Source organism: Antechinus flavipes, chromosome 2, assembly GCF_016432865.1.
Source record: "Antechinus flavipes isolate AdamAnt ecotype Samford, QLD, Australia chromosome 2, AdamAnt_v2, whole genome shotgun sequence".
Taxonomy (NCBI): domain Eukaryota; kingdom Metazoa; phylum Chordata; class Mammalia; order Dasyuromorphia; family Dasyuridae; genus Antechinus; species Antechinus flavipes.
Genome location: NC_067399.1, coordinates 562694199 through 562719479, shown reverse-complemented (window position 1 = coordinate 562719479; position 25281 = coordinate 562694199). Strand labels below are relative to the sequence as shown.

At 34.1% G+C, this 25281-nt stretch overlaps 1 protein-coding gene across 3 annotated transcripts in view; it reads left to right on the top strand.

Annotated features, from left to right (window-relative positions):
• SLCO3A1 (solute carrier organic anion transporter family member 3A1) overlaps window positions 1–25281 on the top strand; it is a 372919-nt gene that overhangs the window by 41752 nt on the left and 305886 nt on the right. For all 3 annotated transcript variants that reach the window (XM_051981051.1, XM_051981053.1, XM_051981052.1), the window contains exon 2: window positions 13521–13986. In XM_051981051.1, the coding sequence (XP_051837011.1) occupies window positions 13521–13986 (466 nt within the window). The remainder of the gene's footprint in view (window positions 1–13520; window positions 13987–25281) is intronic.

The following is a 25281-nucleotide window of genomic DNA, read 5'->3' as shown; positions in this document are numbered from 1 at the left end:
AGGCAGGAGAGCCACCATGAGGCTAGTTAAAGATTGAGTCTGGAATCTGGAGTCTGGAGTCTGGAGACTGGAGTCTGAAGTCTTCTCTGTGTCTGTGGCTAAGACTCCCAGTTCCCAGTCCTCTCAGTCCTTAAATACCTCAATATGATTATGTCATCAGCAACTGAGCATGTGCCAACTCTAGCCATTACATCACCATATCACACTACGTATATGCTTAACTAGAGAACCATTATCCCATCAATCACACTGAGTAGCTGCTCAACTATAAGCATCCTGCTGTCCTTGATTCAAGTATACCTTTCCAGCATTCCAGCCTCTACAATTCATTTTATTTGTTTGCTTGTAATAAAAATGTCGACCAGAGTCAGGCATAGGTTCTGCTAAGCCTTTGAGTGTTCTATTGGAAACCTCACTGCAGACTGGCATCATTCTATTTTAATTATTCTTTTTTCCTTCCAATCAGTCTTTTTTTTTAAGTCTATGGTGTGAAAAAGGATTAGACTTGGTCTTGTGGCATCATATTAAAAAAAAGCTAAGTCCTTATATGATTTTCTAAACGAAAATGAAGGTGAAAGATTTACATATACAATTTTATGTGAATTTATGGAACTGGCAGTTCCATATTCTAATCCCCATGATGTGAAAGAGAATACTGTATTTCTCAAAGACCAGCCCAGGAATGAGGGATGATCACTAAAATAAAATTCTGATGAGTTTTGCTCATTTCATGTGTTGAGAAAGTTATCAAACTGATAGAGAACATTTTGCATTCAACGAAGCATTTAAAAGAACCACTTGTGTGACCAGTCTTGTGGACAGATGTATCTGGGATCCTAGTATATTTGAGTACCATTTTTGAATACATTTGGATATCTACTTCCCTATTGGACAGCTTTCACTGTTGGGCTATTTTTCTATACCTCAAGTCTAAATCTATCTCTGTTATTTTCACCTCTTGCTCCTATTTTTGCTTTCTGAGTCCAAAACAAATCTAATCACTTTTTCACATGGTTATCCTTTAAAAAGAATTAATTTTCACAAGAATTTTATATATCTTTATTCTGCTGCTCCCCTTACTGAACAATTAAAAAAATGAAAACCTACATAAAAATTATGCATTATCCAGAATAACATTATATATATTATTGTCCATAGCCAAAAAATACATATCTCATTCTGGTTTTTAAGTTCATCATCTCTCTGAACAGGAGGTGGTAGTGAATTTCATCTTCAGTTCCCCAGACTTGTGCTTTACAAATGATAATCTTTAAAAATGGCATCATATTCCTGAATCTTCTCTTCTAAAGGTAAACACTCTCAGTTCTATATGATATGGCTTTGAGATCCTTTACTGTTCTGGTTGATTTCATTTATACACTATAACTTAATAATATTCTTCCTAAAATGGGATGCCTAGAATTGAACATAACATTCTAGATGTTGTTTGACCAGAGTTTTTTAAACTCTGTATTTCTCCAAGTATTTCTCCAAGAAGGCTAACTCACTTTTAAAAGATTTACAATTACTCTTGGTGAAAGGATATTCCACACCAAAGAAATCACAGAATCATGAAATTTTATTGTTGTTTCTCCTTCATTCTCAAAAAAGAATGAAGGCTTCATAATGGTCATATCTTTCTTGATTTGTATGATATAGATTTAAGTGAGAAAGAGTTGCTTAAAATCATCAGCCTCACTCTCTCCTCCAGCTACCGAAATACAATGGCAAGACAAAGTCAACTACAGTGACACAACCACCAATACAGAAATCACCAAATCACAAAGGTCTATATTTTCAATTACTACATAATTTGTATACTATTAATATTATATTTTTGTAATTTCTGTATAGTCTATATGATTGTGTACTGCATATTTGCAACAACTGTATGTGTACTTGTACACACATATGTTAACACACAGAGTGGATTTTACCTTTTAGTATTTACTCTCCAAAGATAAAATTAAGCTAAAGAATAGATTTGACCCCAAAGTTTTGGAGTTTGTTAGCTTTATAAGCAACTTATTTTTCCTGATTGCTTAATTCAGTAGGATGCAATTATAAAACTATCCAGACTTGGATATAACATGGATCAAATTATTTCTTCTGAAATATTATGACAATATTTAGTGGAATCCTAAAATATTCTTTTGGCTTGTAAGGCAAATGATAGCTCTGTTTTTTATTTTGTCATTGTGATTTGCTCTCCCTCCCCCAAGATTATTATAAAAAATTACTACTGTATTTTTGTATCATCTCATGGTGTGAAAATAGTATCTAAATTCACAAGTTAATGCTTTTTGTTATTTCTTTGGTGTTCTGAATTCCCCGTTCCAAGGAGATGCTACTAAATTTTTAAAAAAATCATACCAAATTCTAAAATATGGAGCAAAGTAATGTACATTACATTTTAACACTGATAAATCCTTGATTTTTATCACACAAAACAATTTATTCTCTTGTGTGTACTGCTTGCTACTCTTTACCCTTTGTAATTTTCCTGTCGCATTTCCTTACTTTAGGAGACTTAGAGCTACAATTGCCCCAATAAACACTACTAAATATGTTTTTAAAATTGCATTTTACAGTGGGCTAAAATTTGCCATTTGGAAACTGATTACCATAGCAGGAAAACACTTGAGAAATCAGGAAAAAACAGACAAAGGTGTTTTAGCGTTCTCATTTGGGGGGAGGTAATTCCCCCAATAAGATCATTACATGCAATTTCAGATAACAACTAAGAGGACACTTAGCTATGACACATTGCTTAGTATTTTGACCCCATCTCCTGATCTGCTCTCAGCATCTGCTTATTGGTAAGGATAACAATGCAGACATGACATCATGTAAGAACACTTTTCTCAGTTAAGACATTGGGATTTTAAAGTCTTCACTAAGTTATCAATGTATGACTCACGGCAAATATGTTGCCTCCCTAGGCCTCAGTACTTAGTTTTCTAAGCTGCAACATAAAGAGATCTGACTGGAATAACTAGATAGTTGGGTTTCTTAAAGAGAAGGTGAGGGAGTCTTGTTGTGTATTGGAATTTTTTTTGGTGGGGAAGGAGTTGTGTGTGAAATGGCTATCTTTGTGTTTTTTCATGCTTTAAAGAAAAGTAGCAAGAAACCCTGTGACCTTAGATTTCTCTAGTCAACAAAAAATCCATGCAATCAGATACTTACATGCAAATGCATAAAATATGGGTAACATACTTAATGAACTATGATCTTTAAGCATGGTGGCAAATTAGGTTTTGTACCTGACACTGATTTGATGAGAAGACCAATATGAATCTAGAAGAGCATACTATGTTCAAATGTGAATAATGATATTCTTCCATTAAATAAAATAACTATATAAGGTAAATGGGGGAATGGTGAGTTTAGTTAGTAGCATGATAGCATTTATTTGAATTTTAATCAGGGTAGAAATAGAAGCATTATTATTGAAATATAATTCAGACATCTGTATAAATAAGAGGAATTATGTGAAGAATCTGACAAACTACATGATTGGTCTAAAGCCACTTATATAGTGGTACTGGGATCTTATTTATCCCAATATCTCTGGGAGCTTAGTTGCTGACAAAAGAGATCTATTGATTTATTTAAAGCAGTCTTAATGGAAATTTCTTCAAAAGGTGGAAGGACCAATGAAAGCAGTGTTCATTCTGGATTTATTGTCACCAACATGGAGGGACTTGATTTTTAGAGTTGAAAATGTTGGCAATCTTGGGGGAAGTAACCACAGCATCTTAGAAATTGTAATAGAGGAGAGAAAATGCAGGCATAATCTAACATAAAGCCTATACTAAGGGAGAATTTATGTCCAATTCAGAGAAAGAATAAGTATTGAAATGCAGCCCCAAATTCTTTTAGAAGTCTGCTAAGAAAGATGTTCTCAAAAATCAAATTCTAAATGGGGCAACTACGTGGTGCAGTGGTTAGAGCACCAGCCCTGAAGTCAGGAGGACTGAAATTCAAATCTGGTCTCAGACACTTACCACTTCCTAATTGTGTGAGCCTAGGCAAGTCATTTAACACTGCAAATGCCTCAGGAAAAAAAAAAATCAAATTCTAAAGAGGAGAAAATCCTGATGAGAAGAAAAAAGAGGAAACTATCTTAAGAGACCCATGTAAATGCATAATAATCAAGTTATCAACCATCTTATACTATCCATGAAATTTTACTTGTAAATGTTTAACAATAGGCTCTATCTGAAGAGAACATGCAGCACAACACTTTTTAAAAGTTTAATCTTCACTAATATTTTCCATTACTTTCTTAAATCTAGACAATCAACAAAACAAAACAAAACAAACAAAAAAAAAAAGCCCTTATTTAAATCCTTTTATGATTTCTCAAAATTTAACAATCAGGTCAGAGCCAATTCAAGCTGGCTATAGTGCTTTTGAAGAGTAGAAGAAGGATCCCAACATATGGCATGATCCTGTAAAAATAGTGCCACAGATGCTAACAATGAAAATCATCTGAGACTTCTAAAGAATCTAAGGACAACAGAAAACTACTATCATATTGGGTAAAATAGAAGGTTCAAAGAAGGAAATCAAATAGATGTTCATAGAGGACAAGACTATAATAATAGATGAAAAGAAAAAAGGCAAAACTTCTCAAATTTTATTTTATTTGTTTTCTCTATCAAGGAAAATGATCTTTGGACTATGAAAGGCAAAAGAAAAATGCAAAATTTTAGACCAATACTCCAAAGAAATCGGGAGAGAGTAAACAATCAATCACCTAGCTAATCTTCTTGAGTTTAAGTCACTTGGCCAAATTAACCTTGAAAATTTTAAAGACACAGACAGATGTAATTGATGCAATACTGTCAATAACCTTTGAAGGGTTTTCAGACAAGGAGAGGTACTGCAGAATTTAAGAAGAGCGAGTTCCCAAGTTTAAAACAAAAGAAATGAGTCTGAAAACCATAAGACACTGACTGACTTCCATTCCCAATGAGATTCTAGGATGGATTATCAAAGGATTGTTGATCATTAATTGGACAAAGGGATTAGTAGACATGTAAGGGAAAAAAAGTGCTTGTACAGAAGCAACGTGGCTTCATCAAGAATAGATCATGCCAGACTAATCTAGCTTCATTTCTTTCTTTCTTTTTTTTTTTTTGATGTGATTACTAGACTGAAAGCTCAGGCTATAGTGTACAAGCAAGTTTGTTTGTTTGTTTTTTATTTTAGCAAAACATTTCACAAATTTTCTTATGCTAATCTTATGGAAATGAAAGAGTGATGTAGCATAGACACAACTGTACTTAGGAAGGTTCAGAAGACCCAGTGATAGTCAATGATAGTATAATTCTGACTTTTGAAATAGATCTCCAGAAGAGTCCCCCCAGGAATCTATGCTTAGTCTTATAAATGTTCATGGTTTTACTAGTGACATAAAGGCATGAGTGGTATGTTTGATCAATTATTGCATGATACAAAGCTGAGAGAGATAGTTAATATGTTGGGTGACACAACAAGGATCCAAGAAAAAGATCTCATGTTAGACCAAATATACAAAAATGTCATTTAAAGGAGATAAAGATTGAGCATTGTACTTGAGTTCAGAAAGCAACTTCACAAGAATGAGATGTTGGATTAGGAAGGAAGGAAAGCTTAGTTAAGCAGTAGTTCCTATGAAAAAAGATCTGATTCCAGAGGACAAACGTGCTATCACCTGACAGAGAAGTATATAGGATACAGTATGAGATATATATATATATATATAGACACACACATACATACATGTGTATGGAGAGAAAGAAAGAGAAAGAAATTTTGTTTGGCTTGATTGTGCATATTCATTATAAGTAATTATTTTTGGGGGGTGGAGTGGGAAGAGCTACAGGTTTGGAATGTTGAATGCCTTTTAGATGAGGTCACTATATTGTTAATTTTGTTTAATTATTTGACTTTCTTATAAGAGAGCTGTCACATGGTGGGGAGTTTGAAGTAATCTGGAAAATGTTTATCATGAAAAGTAAAATACCTCAAAAATTTTTAAAGAAAAAGGATCTAAGAGATGCAGCGAAAGGAATACTAAATTTTTCAGTCAGTGCCAGAGTTGAAGTTCCAGTTCTACTGTACCATATTACTTGGGTTATCTTGGTCATTTTCCCATTCTCCCTTTTTGGGGAGGATGTTGGCTTAAATATTCTGAAAGGGCCTTTTAGATTTTATTTTAGTGGATTACAATCTTGACATTAGTCAACAGCAAGATTAATATGGAAGAGAGAGAAATAGAGATGGGTTGGGGTGGGAAGGAAGGGAGAGAAAGAAAGAAAGTAGTAAGAAAGGAAGGAAGGAAGGAAGGAAGGAAGGAAGGAAGGAAGGAAGTTAATGCTATTCAAAGCTTTATTAATATGTCTAGAAGATAGATGAGCATTTTGCAGTATTCTTCCCTGTACAGACAACAGCTGGAATTGTTTGAGCAAATCTGGATGCCATGTTATTGAAAGAACAGAAATGGAGCACTTCTAGATGAAGGTGAACACGATGGTGAAAAGGCTAGGAAAATATGCCATGTAACTATCAATTAAAGGGACTAGAAGTGTTCATCCTGAAGAATACTTGGGGCATTTGACATGAAAGCTGTTTTCAAACATTTGAAGAATGATCATGAGGAAAAGAGATTAGATTTGTTCTGCTTGTGTAGAAATAGAAACAATGGTTTAAAGATAAAGAAATGTCCGATTAAATCCATACAAGGAAAAATTTCTTAACAATGAAATTTGTTTAAAAGTAGGATGGACTGATTTAAGAGATAATGCACTTTTCCCTCACTGAAGGTATTGAAGCAAGGACTGAATAAGCATTTCTCAGGTATTGTAGGGAGGATTCATGTTCAGAGAAAAGTGGGACTGGATTCTTAATCTTTTTTGTCATCTCCTTTGCCATGTGGATGAAGCCTACTGACTTGTTCTCAGAATATTTTTAAATTTATAAAGTAGAATAGGATTCTCAACTATTGTATGAAATAAAATGGGATTCTCAGAGAAACCAATTATATTGAAATTCAGTTAATAAAATATAGTTTAAAAAAATCCTGGACCCAAGTTAAGAATCCCTGGATTAACTAGATGGTCCCTTCCAACACTGAGATTCTGTTATTCTTTGATAGAACAGAATTTTCTTCTTACCTATAACATAAGATATTGTTACATATAACATGATTTATAACAAAACATTAAAAATTATGTCATAGGATCAATGAAGTGTTGCTGTTGTTTGGGTCCCTTTGCATTTGATGTACCATAAAATGATAGGGCATTTTCTCGAGTCAAAGAATGTGAAATTGAGAACTCCAGTTTTAATTCTGCATCCAGAACTGTTTCTACTAAGCATTCTTGAGCTTGAGATTGCACCATTTAAAACTAGGACAGTCACAAGAATACCTAGAAAAAAGATCATTAAGCTAAGAATTAGAAGGCCTGTTTTGGGCTCTGTCACAAATTTTTTCACCTTGGGCCTTTACCAGCTTGGGTCTGATTTTCCTCACTTGTGCACAATGAAGTGGTTGGAATCTATGAGATTTGAGGTCCTCTATAGCTCTAACATGTTATTCTTCTATGACCCAATGGGTTTCCTTTAAATGCTATGAAAAATTATAGGGCTTTGCCCAGATTGTTTTCCTAAGGAAGTCCATCCTTCATCATAAAACCACATTCACCAAGTCCTCCAGCAGTTGCTGTAGAGACCATAAAGGGATCTCCATGAATCTTGTGCATCAGAAAGTCACTTTTCTAATTATTAATGAGATTTCCTAGGCAAATACGATTAGTGAGAGCCTGGACAAAGCATCAGTGAATTACCCTGGAGGATAAGTAGGAAGTATTTTAAATCTGAAAATAATTAGAAGTTCTGAAGAGAGGAATGTGTGGATATTTTCATTGAAACTGAGCCATTTTCTCATTTTCCTTCCTTCCCTCTTTCCTTCCCTTTTTCCTTCCTTCCTTCCCTTCCTTTTTCCTTCCTTCCTTCCTTCCCTTTTTCCTTCTTTCCCTCCTTCCTTTCTTCCCTTCTTCCTTCCTTCCTTTTTTCTCTCCTTCCTTCCTTCCCTCCTTTCTTTCTTCCTTCCTTCCCTCCCTCCTTCCTTCCTTCATTGCTTCCTTCCTTTCTCTCTCCTTCCCTCCCTTCCTTCTTCCTTCCTTCCTTCCTTCCTTCTTCCTTCCTTTTTCCTTCCTTCCTTCCTTGTTCCTTCCTTCCTTCCTTTCTTCTTTCCTTCCTTGCTTCCTTCTCTTCTTCCTTCCTTTCTTCTTTCCACTCTGTTTTTCTCTCTATATTTCTCTTTGCCTTTGTTTCTTTCCCTAACTTTGCTAAATTTTGTTTGCTTTTTCCCATCTTAATTTATTAATTTGTTTTTAACATTCACTTTTTTCAATTGAGTTCCAAATTCTCTCCCTCCTTCCAGCACCTTTCATCATCCACTGAGAAAGCACTGTTTTTCAATTATACACATGAAATAATGCAAAACATATTTTTAAACCTTTCTTAAGAAAAACCTATAATACCTCACAACTACTTCAAATGGTCATAATTGTCTTATTTTTCCCCTGTGATGCTTTTCCTGTTCATCCATTTATCAATACTTAAAAAAATTTCTCATCACCTGAGAACTTAAGAGAGTTGAATTCCGCATGCCTATTGACTGTAGTTGGTGCTTTCCTTATCAAAATGCAGAAGTGAATTTTATTGCATCATATAAACTTAATTGATCCATCTTCTCAAAACTGCCTTTTTAGTTATTATTTCCGCCCTTAATTAAGCCATAAAGTATTCCCTCAGAATATTTGCTTAGCTTAATCATTTGTAAAGCAGCTTTATGGAAAAATTGGGCCCAAGGAAAAACAATAAGACAAAGGACAGATGTTTCTTTCATCACTACAATGAGTTGATGTAGAATAGAAACACTGGACTCCTTTACTAAACACATATTCTCTTTCTGTCTCTCTTGTCTCTATCTCTGTCACTCTGTATTTGTGTATGTGTGTATATCTGTCTTCTCTGTCTCTCTCACCCTTTCTCTCCTCATTTCTCTCTCTCTCCATCCCGCTCTCATTCTGTTTGCATTGACTATCTTCGCCCCCTCCATTTTACCTACAGATTTTATGACTACCAGAGCTATCACCTTTATCTGTCATCATAAATGTCCACACCTGAAGTTATTTTATATTATAGCACACCTGCCAAAAGAGAGAGGGTATTCTATTTCAGATGGATTCTCCAGAATTTGTCATTAAACATTATAAGAAAAGCAATAAAATGACTTGCGTTACAACCTAAGATTTTATTTGCCAATAACCGTCAGAAAAATTCTCCTTTTAAAATGTTTGAACTGTTCTAATCAAGATAGCATGCCAACCTTAGTTCTCTCCAGCCCTTCACTGCCAACTTTGGAAAAGTTTGAAATTTTAAAAACAATTTTCAGTTCAATGAAAGTCAGTTCAATTCAAAAAGGAGCACAAATAGAAACAAATATGGAAAACCATATGGAAAATGTCTGTCTCTGAGAAAAGCTTTCTTGTCATTTATTATTGTTTACTAGATGTACATGTGCTACTTATGGTCACTGTATAGCTATTCAGCTGACTTTCTATTGTCTGTCTTTATACCTTTCACCCACATATGTGTGTATATCTATTAATGTGTATCTTTAATGTGACTGACTATATCTGTTAAAGTTTATGAGTTTGAAACATGGTCAAGAAACATTAGCTAATGTTATTTTTCAATGATAACAATATGCATATTTATTTGTGAGTTGCCACAAGTAAATACTTATAGAGAGATAAATAAATGTGTGCAAAATATTTGTTAGAAAAAAGTAAAGATATATATATATATATATACATATACATATGTATATATATGACTTATGTGTATGTGTGTAGTGTGGCTTAGGACTCACCTTATGATGTCACTGGCATAAAAAACCCCCAGGTGAAGTTTCCTCTACCAATTCAGGTCACCATAATCTTCTCAACTTAGTCTTAGAGAATTACTTAAAGTAGAGTTGTGAAACACACTGTGGAACCTTTTGGCCTTCAACACAGATGTGTCCAGAACTGAATTAAAATATAATTGGGAAATATTTAAGAAAATAAATATACTACAATAGAACATAGATCATGTGAATGTTTGCTTTTCTAAGTCAGTATGTGGCCAGCAGGGATTTTGAAGTAATGTTTGGGGGTTTATTTCCATTTGAATTTGACTCCACTGCTCTGGCATCACATACCTTGTATGTGTCACATGTGAAACTTGGATCCACATCTTTCTGCTTTCAGAGTCAACTCCTAGTTCTCCAGTCACTATGCCATGCCATATCATACATATACACATACCTACATGCACATATGTAATTAATGTGTACATAACATTTATGTGAATCCTTCCAATAAGTTTCAGATCACATTAATATGCTTTACTTATATCAAATTGTGCATACTCTTTGATCCAGCAGTATTACTACTGGGCTTATACTCCAAAGAGATTTTAAAGAAGGGAAAGGGACCTGTATGTGCCAAAATGTTTGTGGCAGCCCTGTTTGTAGTGGCTAGAAACTGGAAAATGAATGGATGCCCATCATTTGGAGAATGGTTGGGTAAATTGTGGTATATGAATGTTATGGAATATTATTGTTCGGTAAGAAATGGCCAGCAGGATGAATACAGAGAGGCTTGGAGAGATTTACATGAACTAATGCTGAGTGAAATGAGCAGGACGAGGAGATCATTATATACTTCAACAACAATACTATATAATGATCAATTCTGATGGATGTGGCCATCTTCAGCAATGAGATGAATGAAACCATTTCCATTAGTTCAATAATGAATAGAACCAGCTACACCCAGTGAAAAAACTCTGGGAATTGAGTGTGATCCACTACATAGCATTCCCAATTCCTCTGTTTTTGTCTGCCTGCATTTTTTATTTCCTTCACAGGTTAATTGCACATTATTTCAAAGTCCGATTCTTCTTGTGCAGCAAAATAACTGTATGGATATGTATACATATATTGTATTTAACATATACTTTAACATATTTAACATGTATTTGGTCTACCTGTCATCTGGGGGAGGGGATGGGGGGGAAGCAGGGGAAAAATTGGAAGAAAAGGTTTTACAATTGTCAAAGCTGAAAAATTACCCATGCATATATCTTGTAAATAAAAAGCTATAATAAAAAATAATAAAATTTTTAAAAAGAGAGAGAAAAAACAAACAACAAAAAAGAAGTGGTTGATTTACAAAAAAAAATATGCTTTACTTAAACCTTCTTCATATTGGTAAGGCATATAAGTAATAGAATCATTAATTTCAATTAATTATTGGGAAAATTCAAAGAAATTGTACGTTTGTGAAGGAAAAAAATGAGAGGACACAAGAAATATTGAATGGTGTAATAGAAAAAGCATTAGACTTGAAGTCAGGAGACCTGGATCTGAACTCTCTCTCTGATCACAGTAATTGTGTATAAATAGGCAAATTATTTCACCTCTTTTACCCTCAGTTTCCTCATCTGTAAAATGGAAACAATGAAATCTATAATATTTACCTCACAGTATTTATAAGAATAAAATGAGATAAAGCATTGTATAATTATTAAAGTACTACACAAATCCAGTTATTACCATGTTAAGCAACAGTAGTATCCTGGCAGTATCATACTAACCCAGAGTCTAATCAAGGAATCAGTATCTTAGAATGGTAGAATATTACTTCTGTAAAAAACCTTGGCAATCTGTCCAGTGATATTTGACATAATCTATGCTTCAAGCCCTTTTCCAGAAGGAGGGAGTAGCAGTGGCTTGCCTTCTTTGAGAATTCAGTCCAATGGTGTAATAAAATGGGAAGTTTCTCAGTCTGCATTATGAAAATTCCGGTCAAAAAAGAGAGGAGAAAGAAAGGAGGGGAGAAAATGAAGAGGAAGGAGGAGTAAGAAGAACAATGATATGCTGAGCATGTGAGGATGACTGCACTACATACTACTGATTAGTGAATTGAATTCATATCAAGCCAAATTCATATCATGATTCTATTGGCTTGTCCAAAGGCATAAACATCCTGCTTCCCAAATTGGCAGATGTCACAAACCTGAAAGAGATATTAGATGATTGAATTGTAATTCAAAAATATTTCATTCATCTGGAATGATGCAGTAAATGTACTAAGATAAAATACAGTTATAATAGATATAAAGATCTACATCTGCATTAAAAAATAAAGTACATAATTGTATGATAGGAATGATATGGCCAGATTATAAAAGACTTCATGTGAAAGACTGTGAGGGATTTTAGGGGATGGCAAGGTCATCCTGAGTCAATAGTATATCATAGTAGCCAAGAAAATTAGCACAAACTTAGGTTTCATGATCCCAGAACAAAGAAGGTGATAATTCCAATGTGTTTTATTCTGATCAGATTCCATTTGGAATATTGTGATCAGGAAATATTTGGAAAAGCTGAAGCAAGTCCAAAGTAAAATCATAATGAAAAAATCAAAATAAAAGTCATCCTAGGACTCTACACATACTAGGAGGTCATCTGAAGGTACTGAACATCTATCCCAAGAAGAGAGTAGAGATCATGGCACATATCTTCAAATGTTTGAAAGATTGTTTAACTGCATAAGAGATTTGAATTGTTTTGTTCGAAGACAGAGAACAGATGCAGCTTCAAGATTTTGACACAATATAAGGAAAAACTTTAGGTAAAGTTATCCAAAAGTAGAATGGTTCACTCCAGAAAGATTGGGGTGGATATTACTGGAAATCTTCATGAAGAGCATAAATGTCAGCCAAGTAGTATAGTGGAGATAGAATGCTACACTTGGATCAGGAAGCCCTGAAGTTCCATAAATAATAGCTATATTACTTTGGCTAAATAACTTCATTTAATTTCTCTCAACCTCAGTTTCCTCAGCTGCAAAATGGGGATAAAAAGGTGGGGAAAACTCCCACCTACTTTGGGAGTTATTTGTGAGGATCAAATATGGTAGAATTATAAAATCTTTGCAAATCTTAAATCATTGTTTACTATAAATGTCCACTATCATTCTTGTTAGCATTATTTTTAGGAACTTTGTGGAGTGAGATTTTCTTTTAAAAATTAATTGAAATGAATGATTTCTGATGAATCTTCCAATTCTGAAATTCTATTAATAGAATGGAGTTAGGAATGTTTCTAAATTTGTAGATATGTAAACTACTTAGTGATCACTGAAGGGAACAGAGGAGAAGAGACTATCAGAAATAAAATTACTCTCAAGAAAAAGTAGAGTTCTGTAATGTCCGAAAAGTGAAGTACTCTGCAAGTTTTTAGCCTCTTAATTTTTAATAAAAAATGTACCTAATTTTTAAAATCAATTTGCATAAGTTGTGCCTTACTGAAATCTTGGAATGATAAAAGAAAACCAGTTGAGCCAAGACAAGGGAACAATGATGCTTCCTATATGCCAATGCATTTCTTTTCCTTTTTTCTTTTTCTACAGGTCAGTGTCTTAACTACCCTAGAACGGAGGTTTAACTTGCAGAGTGCTGATGTTGGTGTAATTGCTAGCAGCTTTGAGATTGGAAATTTGGCCCTCATCCTTTTTGTGAGCTACTTCGGAGCCAGGGGACACCGGCCACGTTTAATAGGCTGTGGTGGAATTGTCATGGCCTTAGGAGCTCTGCTTTCTGCACTGCCTGAGTTCTTGACCCATCAATATAAGTATGAGGCTGGGGAGATCAGATGGGGAGCCAAAGGACGGGACGTGTGTGCTGCCAATGGGTCCACCAGCAACAAGAGACCAGACCTGGAGCTAATCTGCAGGAATAGGACTTCCACCAACATGATGTACTTGCTTCTCATTGGTGCACAGGTCCTTCTGGGGATTGGTGCTACCCCTGTGCAACCTTTGGGAGTCTCCTACATTGATGACCATGTGAGAAGGAAAGATTCTTCCCTATATATAGGTAAGAATGATTAAATATTCTAGTAAGTGGTATTGAAAAATATTCTTTTTCTCCTTTTATTCCATGCAAGGAACTAGCAATTGAGAAAGAGAAACAAAGATAAAAATTGAGATTTTTTTGAGTATGATGACACCTGGTAACCCCTTCCATATGGAATTTAGTCTCCTTTTAATATTTGACTTTAACTACTATATTATTCTAGAACTAACCCATCAAGAAACATATTGTCACTGAACCTTCTTCTCAGTACCCTCCTACAATTGTCTTGATACTCTAAGTTAAAATGAAAAAAAATTTTTTTTTAATCTTAGCAGTTGGTGTTACAGAAAACAAGTTTTTTTTTCCTGGTTGTTATCCTCTGTCCTGGCAATTATAATGCTGTTATGTAAAGAAGTTGGATAGTTAGAAAATAATTTTTATATATTCTGCTCTACTCGTTTTCCATGATCTAACTTCTTAGGAATTATCTGAACTTGCTAGCAATCTAGTAATTTTACATCTGATGATCTAGTACCGTTATTCTTCATGGAACAAGAAAAATAATTATGTAAAGCTTAAGTCAAATAAGAGCAATTTGAAATATTCTGGTCACTTGCAGAACTTATATAAAACAAGCAAGTAAGTACTAAAGTAGGTTTGTGGGATTTTTTTTCTTTTTTCTATTGAATATATGTAATCTTCTCTATCTATGTATTAGGGGGCTTTGTCTAATACTTTTATTGTAGCTGTAGAGATAACAAAGCACCTCCATCTATGGTTTTGTAAATTGTGCTTACATCTTAGTCAAGCTATTTTACTTTATTGACATATACCTTATCTCTCTTTGCTCTAAGCTTTGGGTAGGAGTACCTCTAAATTTAAATTCTTTGACCAAAAAAAAGTGAAAGATTAGTTATTATGTAAATCATAGCATACTGAAGTAAGTTGATAATGAGTTCAACCCTTGCTATGAAAGATAAAGTAATCTTGAAAAGGTTATTTAAAAAAAAAAAAAAACACCCTTTAAGTCAAATGAGCTTTGAATTACATTAGAATGGAACTAAATAAGGAGTCTAAAGCCCAGGACAGACTTCAGACATTTACTCAGAAATTTTGTGCTGTAAAATATTCTCTGATATATGATTCAATGATACTTCCTTATAGCAGATTAAGACCACGTGAAACTAGAGTTGGTTAGGCAATAGGGTACATACATGTTTTGGTTGGTGGGTTCTCTCTGTTAGAGGAGGAATTTTTCAGTAGTCCTATCATCCATTCTGCAGTTTACAATGAAGGAAGAATAGGGAAGGAAAAGATGAACCCCTTTTGCTATTCAGACAACTATTCCTCCCTACTCTGTGAAGTATGAAAGGATTCAAGAAATGGATATATCATGAACCTTTTGGTTGTTACCAATCTACTAATTTAACAGTATTCTTAAAGTTCCTGTCATGGTACCAGGTACTAAGAGAGGCATTGGGTAGACAAAAAATGAGACAGCCCCTGCCCTCAGGAAGAGGGAACATTAAGTATATACAAAATAAATGAAAGATATTTGAAGGGGGGATGGTAGGGCAACTATATTTAGATGGGGATAAAGGATAGAGAGCAACTTGGTTGTAGTTTCTCAAATCCTAGTTGTTGTTCTGCCTTGCAGGACCACTTCTCTATCTCAGAATAAATGCCATGGTGTTGTCTTCATAGTTAAAAGTGAAGATTATGTATCTTTCCCAGATTGACTTCGGCAGACAATCATCTTATTCCATACATAGTCTGAGCTCTCTAGAAACTATTTAAGAGGATTTGAGCAGATGTAGAATGTGAATGACCCACTCATTTATTTTTGATTTCATAAAACCTCCATGTTTCTTTTAACATGGATCTCTTATATCAGTTTTATTTGCCTGAGCAATTTAGCATAAATTTACAATTCCCTTATTTCTCTTAATCCAATTCAGTGTGAATATAAAACCAACACATCTTATATCAGAAGAACTCTCATTTTGCTGGCATAATGATCTTTTGTAAAAGGGATTCTTGACCTAGGATTATGAACTTGATTTTATATATTTATATACATATAACATATATATATACACATATACATACACATACATTGGTGAGATATACAAGAAGCATCAATATGTGCCCAAAGTTTGACTGTAGGGGAAGGATTCAGAAAATTTCGTGATTGGTGATCAATTCTCAGCCTATCCCAGGGTAGAAGTTGACCATTGCTATTTATATACCTGTGTATTTAAAGGCTGTGTATACACATGGCATAAATGGTTGAAAAGTAAAAATTTCAGTCCAGACTTAGTTGAAATCTCTTCCTGCCCTCTGAATTGCTGGACTTTTATGCTGAATAATTTATTCTGGCTTCCTCCAAATGTGACTTCTCTCAGGCTCTCAGTTTTTTCAATAATCCATTCAAGAATGGCTTCTTGGGCTTGCACTGGTCTGTCCATATTCATTCCTTTCTAACTCAAACAGTAAAGGAGGCAACCGAGATCACTGCCCAAACACAAGAATATAGGAACATATTTTTGACAAAGGAAAAATATGTTTCATAGTCATTAAACTATGGCCAAACCATGCCCTTTCTTAGGCTAGTAACACTGGTTTTTCAAAAGGCCAAGTATGTTCATTTGCTTTTGTTTGTTTAAACACAGTTATAATGGATATCCTTTGATAGGGGTGGGGGGGGAATCTTGGCTTTTATGTTAGGAGGACTTTGTTGTTTCTGTTATTTGATCATTTCAGTTGGCTCTTTGTGACCCCTTGGACCTCTCTATCTGTGAAGTTTTTTGGTAAAGATGCTGGAGTGGTTTGCCATTTCCTTCTTCAGTGGCAAACTGAGATGAAGTGACTTGCCTAAATTCACACAGCTGAGTCTGGATTTGAGATCAGGTCTACCTGATTCCAAGTCTCCTGTTCTTTCCTATCATCTATCTGTCCCATTAGGGAGGTTCTATCTGAATCCTAGTTCCTCTGAAACATACTTAACTTCTCAAAGTCAAACTCAAGTAAAAATAAACACGTGTAGAAAATATATTGATTTAGAAAACCATAAATTAGTATTATTTCTGGAATTTGGGGATGTTATTTAATATTTTCCAACTATATTTTACCTTTTTTTTTGGGGGGGGAGACCAAGGCATTTAGAGTTAAGTGACTGGCCCATATAGTTAAAAGTGTTAAAGTCTAAGCAAATGTTAAATGTCTGAGGGTAGATTTGAACAGGTTCTTCTCATTTCAAAGCCGGTACTCTTTCTGTCCAGCTGTCCTGATATTTTAATCTGCTTTAGGCAGGTCATGTGTAGTCTGCTGATCATGAGTGGTACATCTTTGCTCTAGGAAACTCTCTTAAGACTGCATATTGAAAAGGTGCTGGTGTACATTGGCAGAGAGTGTTCTCACAAGGAAATTCTGTTTATTAATGTAATCACAGGTATAGTCTTTGTCTCTATGTCTTTGTAACCCTCACATAAAGCAAATTGTAGTTAATTATTTAAGTCTTCTGAGCCTCAGTTTCCCCATATGTAAAAATAATGGGTTTGATTAAGTGATCTCTGAGTTTCCTTCCTACAGTAAACATGATTCTGAGAATAAGCCTTTTGAAATTCTTGGGATTCAGATAAAGGAAAAAGCATAACAGTATGATTTAAATAATGATCAGTTATTTTGTTAAAGGGAGAAAAAAGGTTTTTTTTTCCCTAATTTATCCTAAGTTATCCTAAGTTAATTAATTTCTCTGAGCATTAGTTTTCTTTGAAGTGGGGATAAACATATATGTTCATTACCTATCTTTAATAAGGTTGTTGTAAATGAGCTAATGAATGTAGAATATTTTATTTCTAGAAAATGTTGCATAAATATGAACTGCTATAAGCATTATTACATCTTAAAGGAGCTGCCCATATGTGATTCTTTTCCAATGTTCATGTTTTCTGTGGACAAAAATGGATTATTTTGTAAAGTTATTTTCATAAGTATTTTTGTAGATATAAAATCTAGATCAAACTATAATTATAAAAAGCTAACTCTGGTTAGGCACCCATGAGAATACATAGTCCAGCTCCTTCACTTGACAAATCAGGGATTGGAAGCACAGAGAGGTGATGGGTCCTGTCTCACTTCACAAAATAAGATTATTACAATTGTTGCTGGAATTCAAGTCTCCTGACTCCCACTCCAAAATCCATAGTATCATAGCTTTAGAGCCAGAAAGGATTGCAAAGGCTAGTTAATCTAAATGCCCCATTTCATAAATGAAGAAATAGGAAAAGAAAAAATTCATGACTTGCTTAAAGTCACACAGCTAGTATGTGAGAGAGAGGTCCTTTTGGCTCATATATAATGTTCTTTCTTTATTTCCCTTAGGAAAATAAATATGTATTATATTGGTCATGTTCTGAAAAGCATATATCTTTCTGCAACTTTATTCCTTGCTTCTGTCAATATGTGGTTAGTATGTATCATGATCAGGCCTTTGGAATCATCATTACATTGATCATAGTTAAGTCTTTCAGAGTCACTTATGTTTACAAGATTGTTGTTAATGTTTAAATTGTTCACCTAGTCCTGTTCAGAAAAACAAAGCAGGAAAAAGGAGAATTATGAACATTGATGTAATGAATGTGCTGGAACCAGGGAGGGGAGTGCGCTCGAGGCTGGAAATGGCAAGAGGAAAGGCTATCACTGAGGAAAGATTCCTGCTGTATGGCATTCTACATTCCAAGAGAGGGTGCTGACTCAGTTACTTAGTTTGGCCAGACAAATAGCAATATCGCTCCAAGTTAGGAAGCCACATGCATTAGACACAAATGTGTTAGGCTTTCTTTGTTTATCACTATTATTGAAGCCCAGCAGAGCCCTCCATGTTCTAGTTAATGATGCAAGAAGAATTATAATCTTCAGGTTTCGTTTGCCAAGTGTTTGTTTAGCACAAAGGTCAATATAATGCCAGCTTTCATCTAAAGAAAATCTAATTTCTGTACTGAGCACTTGAAACAAAATCACTTTTTTTTCTTTTTCTTGACTCAGTAAAATGTGTTTTAAGTTTCTAAAAAAGAATGGAGGCATAGATCAAAAATGGTATAACTACAATTCACCTGAAAAATAATTAAAAAAGAAATCCCTCCTGGGACTGCACACAGCTCATTATATTCTTGCAACTTCATCAATATTGAAGTTTTCCTCATTAATTTCCTTTTCTAAAATAAATGACACTCTAAAATTGGTCATTTTTTTCTGCCACATTCCATCCCCCTCCCTTGACAATCTAATAAAAACATTTGGCATTCTTTTGAGTTTGTTTTCAATAAACCAGTGTGAAATATAATAACATGCTAATGCTTCACCTTGTATATACCATGTAGGTACTCTGAATTAATTATGAACATCTTATATAATCCATGCAGTTTGGCTATTTATGCATTGCTGTCCATCTCCTTCTCCATCCCCAAAATATATTTTTTTTCTCCACAACCAGATAAGAAAACTTAATAGAGAAATGAGTTACCTGGCTGTATTCACATACCTAGTCCTTTGCCACTCTATAGGATCCTGATTATCAGCAAGAGTTCGTTCTAGCAAGCTGGGAATCAATAACCTCTTTGACCCTGAGTGCAGCTGGCAGAGCTTATCAGTTACCATGGATGACAATCTGATGGCTTAGCATGGGGGCACTAGATTGCTGGCCTATAAGCATGCCTTCTCTAGAGTTGATTCTGTTTCACACACTCTAGTATGATTCTCCTTGGACCAAGCTACTTTTTAATTGACTTCATGAATTGAGGCTCCTGAAAGCCTTAAGAGAGCACATTTAGTTCATATAGATTCCATGTTCAAAATGAAAAGAATTTTTTAAAAAATTATTATGAAATAGATAATCACTATCAAATAATTTAGCATGGAAATACCAACATCACCCTGTTTGGATCTTCCTTTGTACTTATATATATTTTAAAAAATTTAATTAGAAATCTTTTTTTTAATTACCCCAAACCCTTCCCCTAATTCTCCTCCCCAAATAAAAGCCTTCCATAATAAATAATCATTGTTGAACAGAAAACATGAGTTTCATTGGTCATCACTAAAATGTATGTGTTGTTCTCTATTATCTGTAATATCTCCATTAAGAATAAGAAGTATATTTCATCATGTCTTACAGAGTCATGACTCAACATTGCATTAAAAGTTCTTAAGTTTTGTAAGTTGTTTTTCTTTATAGTTATGAATATTATATAAATAACTCTCCTTTCTCAGCTCACTTACTCTGTCTTAGTTCATAAGTCTTCCTTCATTTCTCTGAATCTGCCCCTTTCTTCAGCCAATTGATGGGAACCCAGTTTGTTTCTTTGCTAAAACAATTGTGTGTTGCTAATATTTTTACATATTCAATTTAAATCAGATGCCAAATTTTGAATATAAATGGAATACAAGTTAGAACTGAAGAAAATTGCAGTCATTGCTTTCTCTTACTTTGAGAAAATCTTACTTCTTTGATTTAGTTTTCTAAAATAAAATTCTAGCTTATGTGTGAAAAAGTGTAGCACAAAATAGATAACACAGGAACACAAATTTAGAATTAAAAAGAACCTAAGAGCCTATTTTAGGACAACCTCTGCAATTATAAGATGGGAAACTGATCTTAACCCAATACCAACAATAACCAACACCAAACAATGAGTTAGGTATGTGAATCCAAGTCCTTCAAATCCAATATTTTTTCCATTGTAACAGACTTTGCATTCTGGCTTTGACACGACTTAGAGAGATAGCTTGACAGTGGTGCAATAGATAGAATGCTAGGCCTGAAGTCAGGAAGACTTGAGCTTAAATTCATTCTCAAATACTTAATAATTGTAAAATCCCAGGTAACTCACTAAACCTCTGTTTTCTTCTGTAAAATGGAACTAATAATAGTAGGAGGATCAAATAAGATAATAATTGTAAAGCCCTTAGTACATTGCCTCATGCATAATGAGTGCTATAACATTATTATTAATTACTAATAATTATTAATGTTGTTATTACTACTAATAATAATAACAGCATGATCATTGGGATGAAAAAATATAGAGGAAACTGACTGATACTGGTTGAATTTCTTAGCTTGTAGACCCCATTAGAGAAAATATATAGCTCCCTTTTTGCCCCATGCTCCCAAAAAGTAAGCTTTTAGTGTCTTAGAATTTGTGTTTCCCCATCACAACTGATGCCTTGGGTCTTTCTACCCATAATGAGTTATATCCAGAGATTAGAGTTCTCTCTTCTTGATCTTGCCTAATTCCCCTTTTCCTGCCTCCTAGCTAAATCTGTTTTTTTCCCTCTGCCTATATTGTGTTGGTTTTCCTGGGAACAAGAATTGCCAACTAATGCTTTATTTTTTTTAGCTCTGCTACATCTAATAAGTTGTTTATTATAGGAACATAGATATAGAATCAAAAAGGGTCATGATTCTCTCTGGTACCTACGTATTACAGATAAGAAAACTGAGTTACAAGTGATTAAAGCATCTACTTACAGTCACATACAAGACTATGCTGGAACCATCTCCTATGGACTTGGAGTCAATTGTTAAATTTTAAGTATGAGCATTTATACCTCAGATCTCAACAAAAACTAGAGATCAGGACTTGATTCAATGTTTTGGTGACTTTTTTTTTACTTAATAACGTGATGAAGAAAATGCAAATACTGCAACTTAAAGGTGTATCATTTCTTTTAGGAGAACTGGTTGTTAAACATCAGAACATCATTGCACACAGCTAAAAATTATCTGAGACAGAATTTGAACTCAAGTTTTCTTGGCTCTAAGAACTTTCAGAGCCCTTCCCCTTCCAACCCATAGATGCCTTTAATCTCTCTGAATCTCTTCTTAGAAAGGATTTCAGAAACCATCTAGTCCCTTCTATCTTTAAAATAGATAAGAAAGTGAGGTCTAGTGAAGTTAAATGGTCTATCTATGGTCATTGTTATTGAGTGATTTATTTCCAACTTCTTGTGACTTTATTTAAGGATTTTTTGGCAAAGATACCAGAGTGTTCCACCATTTCCTTCTCCAGCTCATTTTTTTACAGATTAGAATTTGAGACAAACTGGATGAAGTGACTTGCTCAGAATTACACAGGTAATGAGTGTCTGAAGCTGAATTTGAACTCAGATCCACCCTTCAAACTAGTGTTCTCTCTACTGTGCCACATAGGTAGTAAATTACAGAAATGTGATTTGAACCCATATCCTCAAAACTCCAGTTATTGCTCTTTCCATTGTTCTACACTGTCAGGTTTCTTCTTTATAAATTGTTGGAAATGATACTTCTGCTTCATATATGTATGTATGTGTGTGTGTATAAAATATATAAACAATAATTCCAACAAAAAATAAACACCATGTATGTGACTTTACTAACATTATGATTGTTGATCACAATGATTGCAAATAATAATAAGCCAAATTGAATATGCATGCATATACATAGTATGTATATTCATTTTGGCTTAATATTATTGTATACATACATTCATACATATATATGAATGTATATATATACATTCATATATATGTATGTATGTATATAAAACACAAAATTTCTGAATGATTTAGTGGTGATGATTCAAGTGGCATAACTCTCTGAATTTGGGACATGAGGGGGAGGACCTAGAATAGGATCTTGGGTACCCTGATGACTCTCAGGGAGAAGAGTTAACTGTATCTGATTGTAGGTTGCTCTGTACACTGTAGACTTTGGTATTATAACTGATGTTACATTATATTAGGATCTAAAACATAGAGACTGGGAATGAAATAGAAATCAAATCATCTTTCCAAGGTAAGCAATTACTGGAAATGTCAAAAACCATGACTATAAAAGGAAAGGCCAGCCCCACATCCTTTCAGAACTGATTGCCTTTGTTCTCTTATTAATTGGAAGAAAAGGAAAGCAATGTTTCATTAAAATCGATTATGACATTAGGGAGGAATATGAGCTTGGCTCTTATACAGAGCTTGTACTGTCCCTCAATGCAGCAGCACCAAGTAGCTAACAGAAATCTGAAATCTAATTCTGAAGTTGAGTCTTTAAATTCTAATTCTGCTATTTCTTTGCTGTGTGACCTTTTTGCTGTCACTTACCTTCCTTTGGGCCTTAGTTTTCTTATACACAAATAAGAGCATTGGACCCAGTGAATACTAAGGTTTCATAAGAATTTTAGTCTTCTTTATGTCTGTTTTACAGTGATAAGGATAGGGATATACAGAGAGGTACCTAAAGATAACACAAAGAGAAAGACTGAATAAGAAGATGGGAAGTATTCAAAAGAGTTTTTTCTTCTTTTAATAGAATCAAAAAGTTCTTGGAGAGTCAATTATAGACAAAGAAAAAAGATCGTTAGACTTAGAATCCATTAATCCTGATTTATGTCCTAATTCTAAGACTTATTAGCTCTGTCTTATGCAAACAGATAATTAAATTGTGAGCCTTAGCTTCCACATCTATAATATGAGGATTATACTACCTTTTATTTGAGTTGCTATGAGGATCTATTGAGAAAACATAGGTGTTTTAAAATAATAATTGGCCATATGAAAGTTGTGTAATTTTTCTGACAGTTCTTTATTCCACTATTGCACCCACTAAAGGAAAACTCACTTTTTCCCCCTTTCATCTATCGATGATTTCTTCTAAAAATAAAAAATTGAAAAATTTATCTTCATAATGCTTGAAATTCTTTTAGCAAAAATTCTACTGTTAGTATATTTTGTGGAGTCTTTCTCTTTCCTTTCTTGGAAAGCATAGATTTCTGGAATTATTGTATTTTCAGCAATCCATGACAGTACATGTCATGGGCAATCTGGTTTGTTTAGAGGATTGTTTATAATTTCTTTTTGTTTACAATTATTCTGAAATAAAAGATTAATTTCCTTTTTGCTGCAATTATAACTCACTTCCAGGAGAATTCTGTAGACCTGCATTATTGTCACGTCCTCTGGCAGTTCGATACAATTACTTTCCTTTTTAGATTTAACCAAGCATCTTTCCTTGAGTTATGTTTCCCTAGGGATGTTCAGCCATTAGTACTAAAGCCAAGCCTAAAGCTTATGTTAGTCCCAGCAGTCTGGAGGGAGTGTTCTTTGTTCCAGAGCTCTGGACACTCAGGCAGACTTTGTTTTTGTCTGAAAAGAATTTGAATTAAATTAGGTCAAACATCGAGGTCTTTGCAAGATAAGTGATTTTTAACTGGTTTCTCACTGGTTTTGGGCTGTTTTTGAAATATTGCTTTGTCCTGGATTTAACTGCTACTTAAAAAAAAAAAAATAACAGTTTGGGTGGATAGCCAACTGTATTTCTGGGATTCCTATTAATATCTCTATCTGTAACATAGAACAAACAAGTCTCTTAAATCATACGATCCATTAGATTGTAAACTTTTTGAAAACCAGATTTGTCTTTTGCCTTTTTTTTATTCCCAGAACTTATCATCCCTGGTGCATATTAAGCAATTAATAAATGCTGGTTGACTGACTCAGTGATTAACTCTTTCACAAAATGAAAAATATTTCTGAAGTAGTGGTGTTTTTTGAAGTTAAGATGCTAGCTACTGATTATCTTTGAATGTCACTTGCACTTAAACTTAAGAGCACATGTTTGACATCCGTTAGCAATGATAAAACATTTATTAGAGGTAAACATGTATAGGCAAACCCACATGAAAACATACAAGTATTAAGTTTTATGGAATCATTAGAAAAAGAATCATTGTTCTAGGCACCTTCATATGATCACAATTACAATCTTAACACATTCCTAAATCATTAGTCTCAAAGAAAGAGAAGCTTGTTGGAGGTCTTTCATTAGTTCATCATAATATTTCACTCTGGCTATAAGTATATGTAGATATATTTGTCCAAATAGGAACAAACATCTGAGGATATGTATAGGTATTTGGAGATACCTATGTAAATGCTAGACTGATAATTAGCATGCATTCTGTCAACTAGCATTTATTAAGAACATACTGTGTGCCAGGCACTGTGCCAAGACTTGGGGATTACAGAAAAAGTCAAAATATGAAACTTTTATGAAACTCCTTTTATGAAACTCACCATCTAGTTAACAAGTCAAAATGTAAACAATTACATACAAATAAGAATAAACAATTAAATTTGGGTTTAGTCTTTGGGTGATTTATGGTTAGTCTTTGAAGGAAGGCATTAAAATCAAGTAGTACTGGGAAAGGTTTCTTGCAGAAGGAAAGACTTAAACTGAGATTTGAAGGAAACTAGGATGACTGGGAGGCAGAGATAATG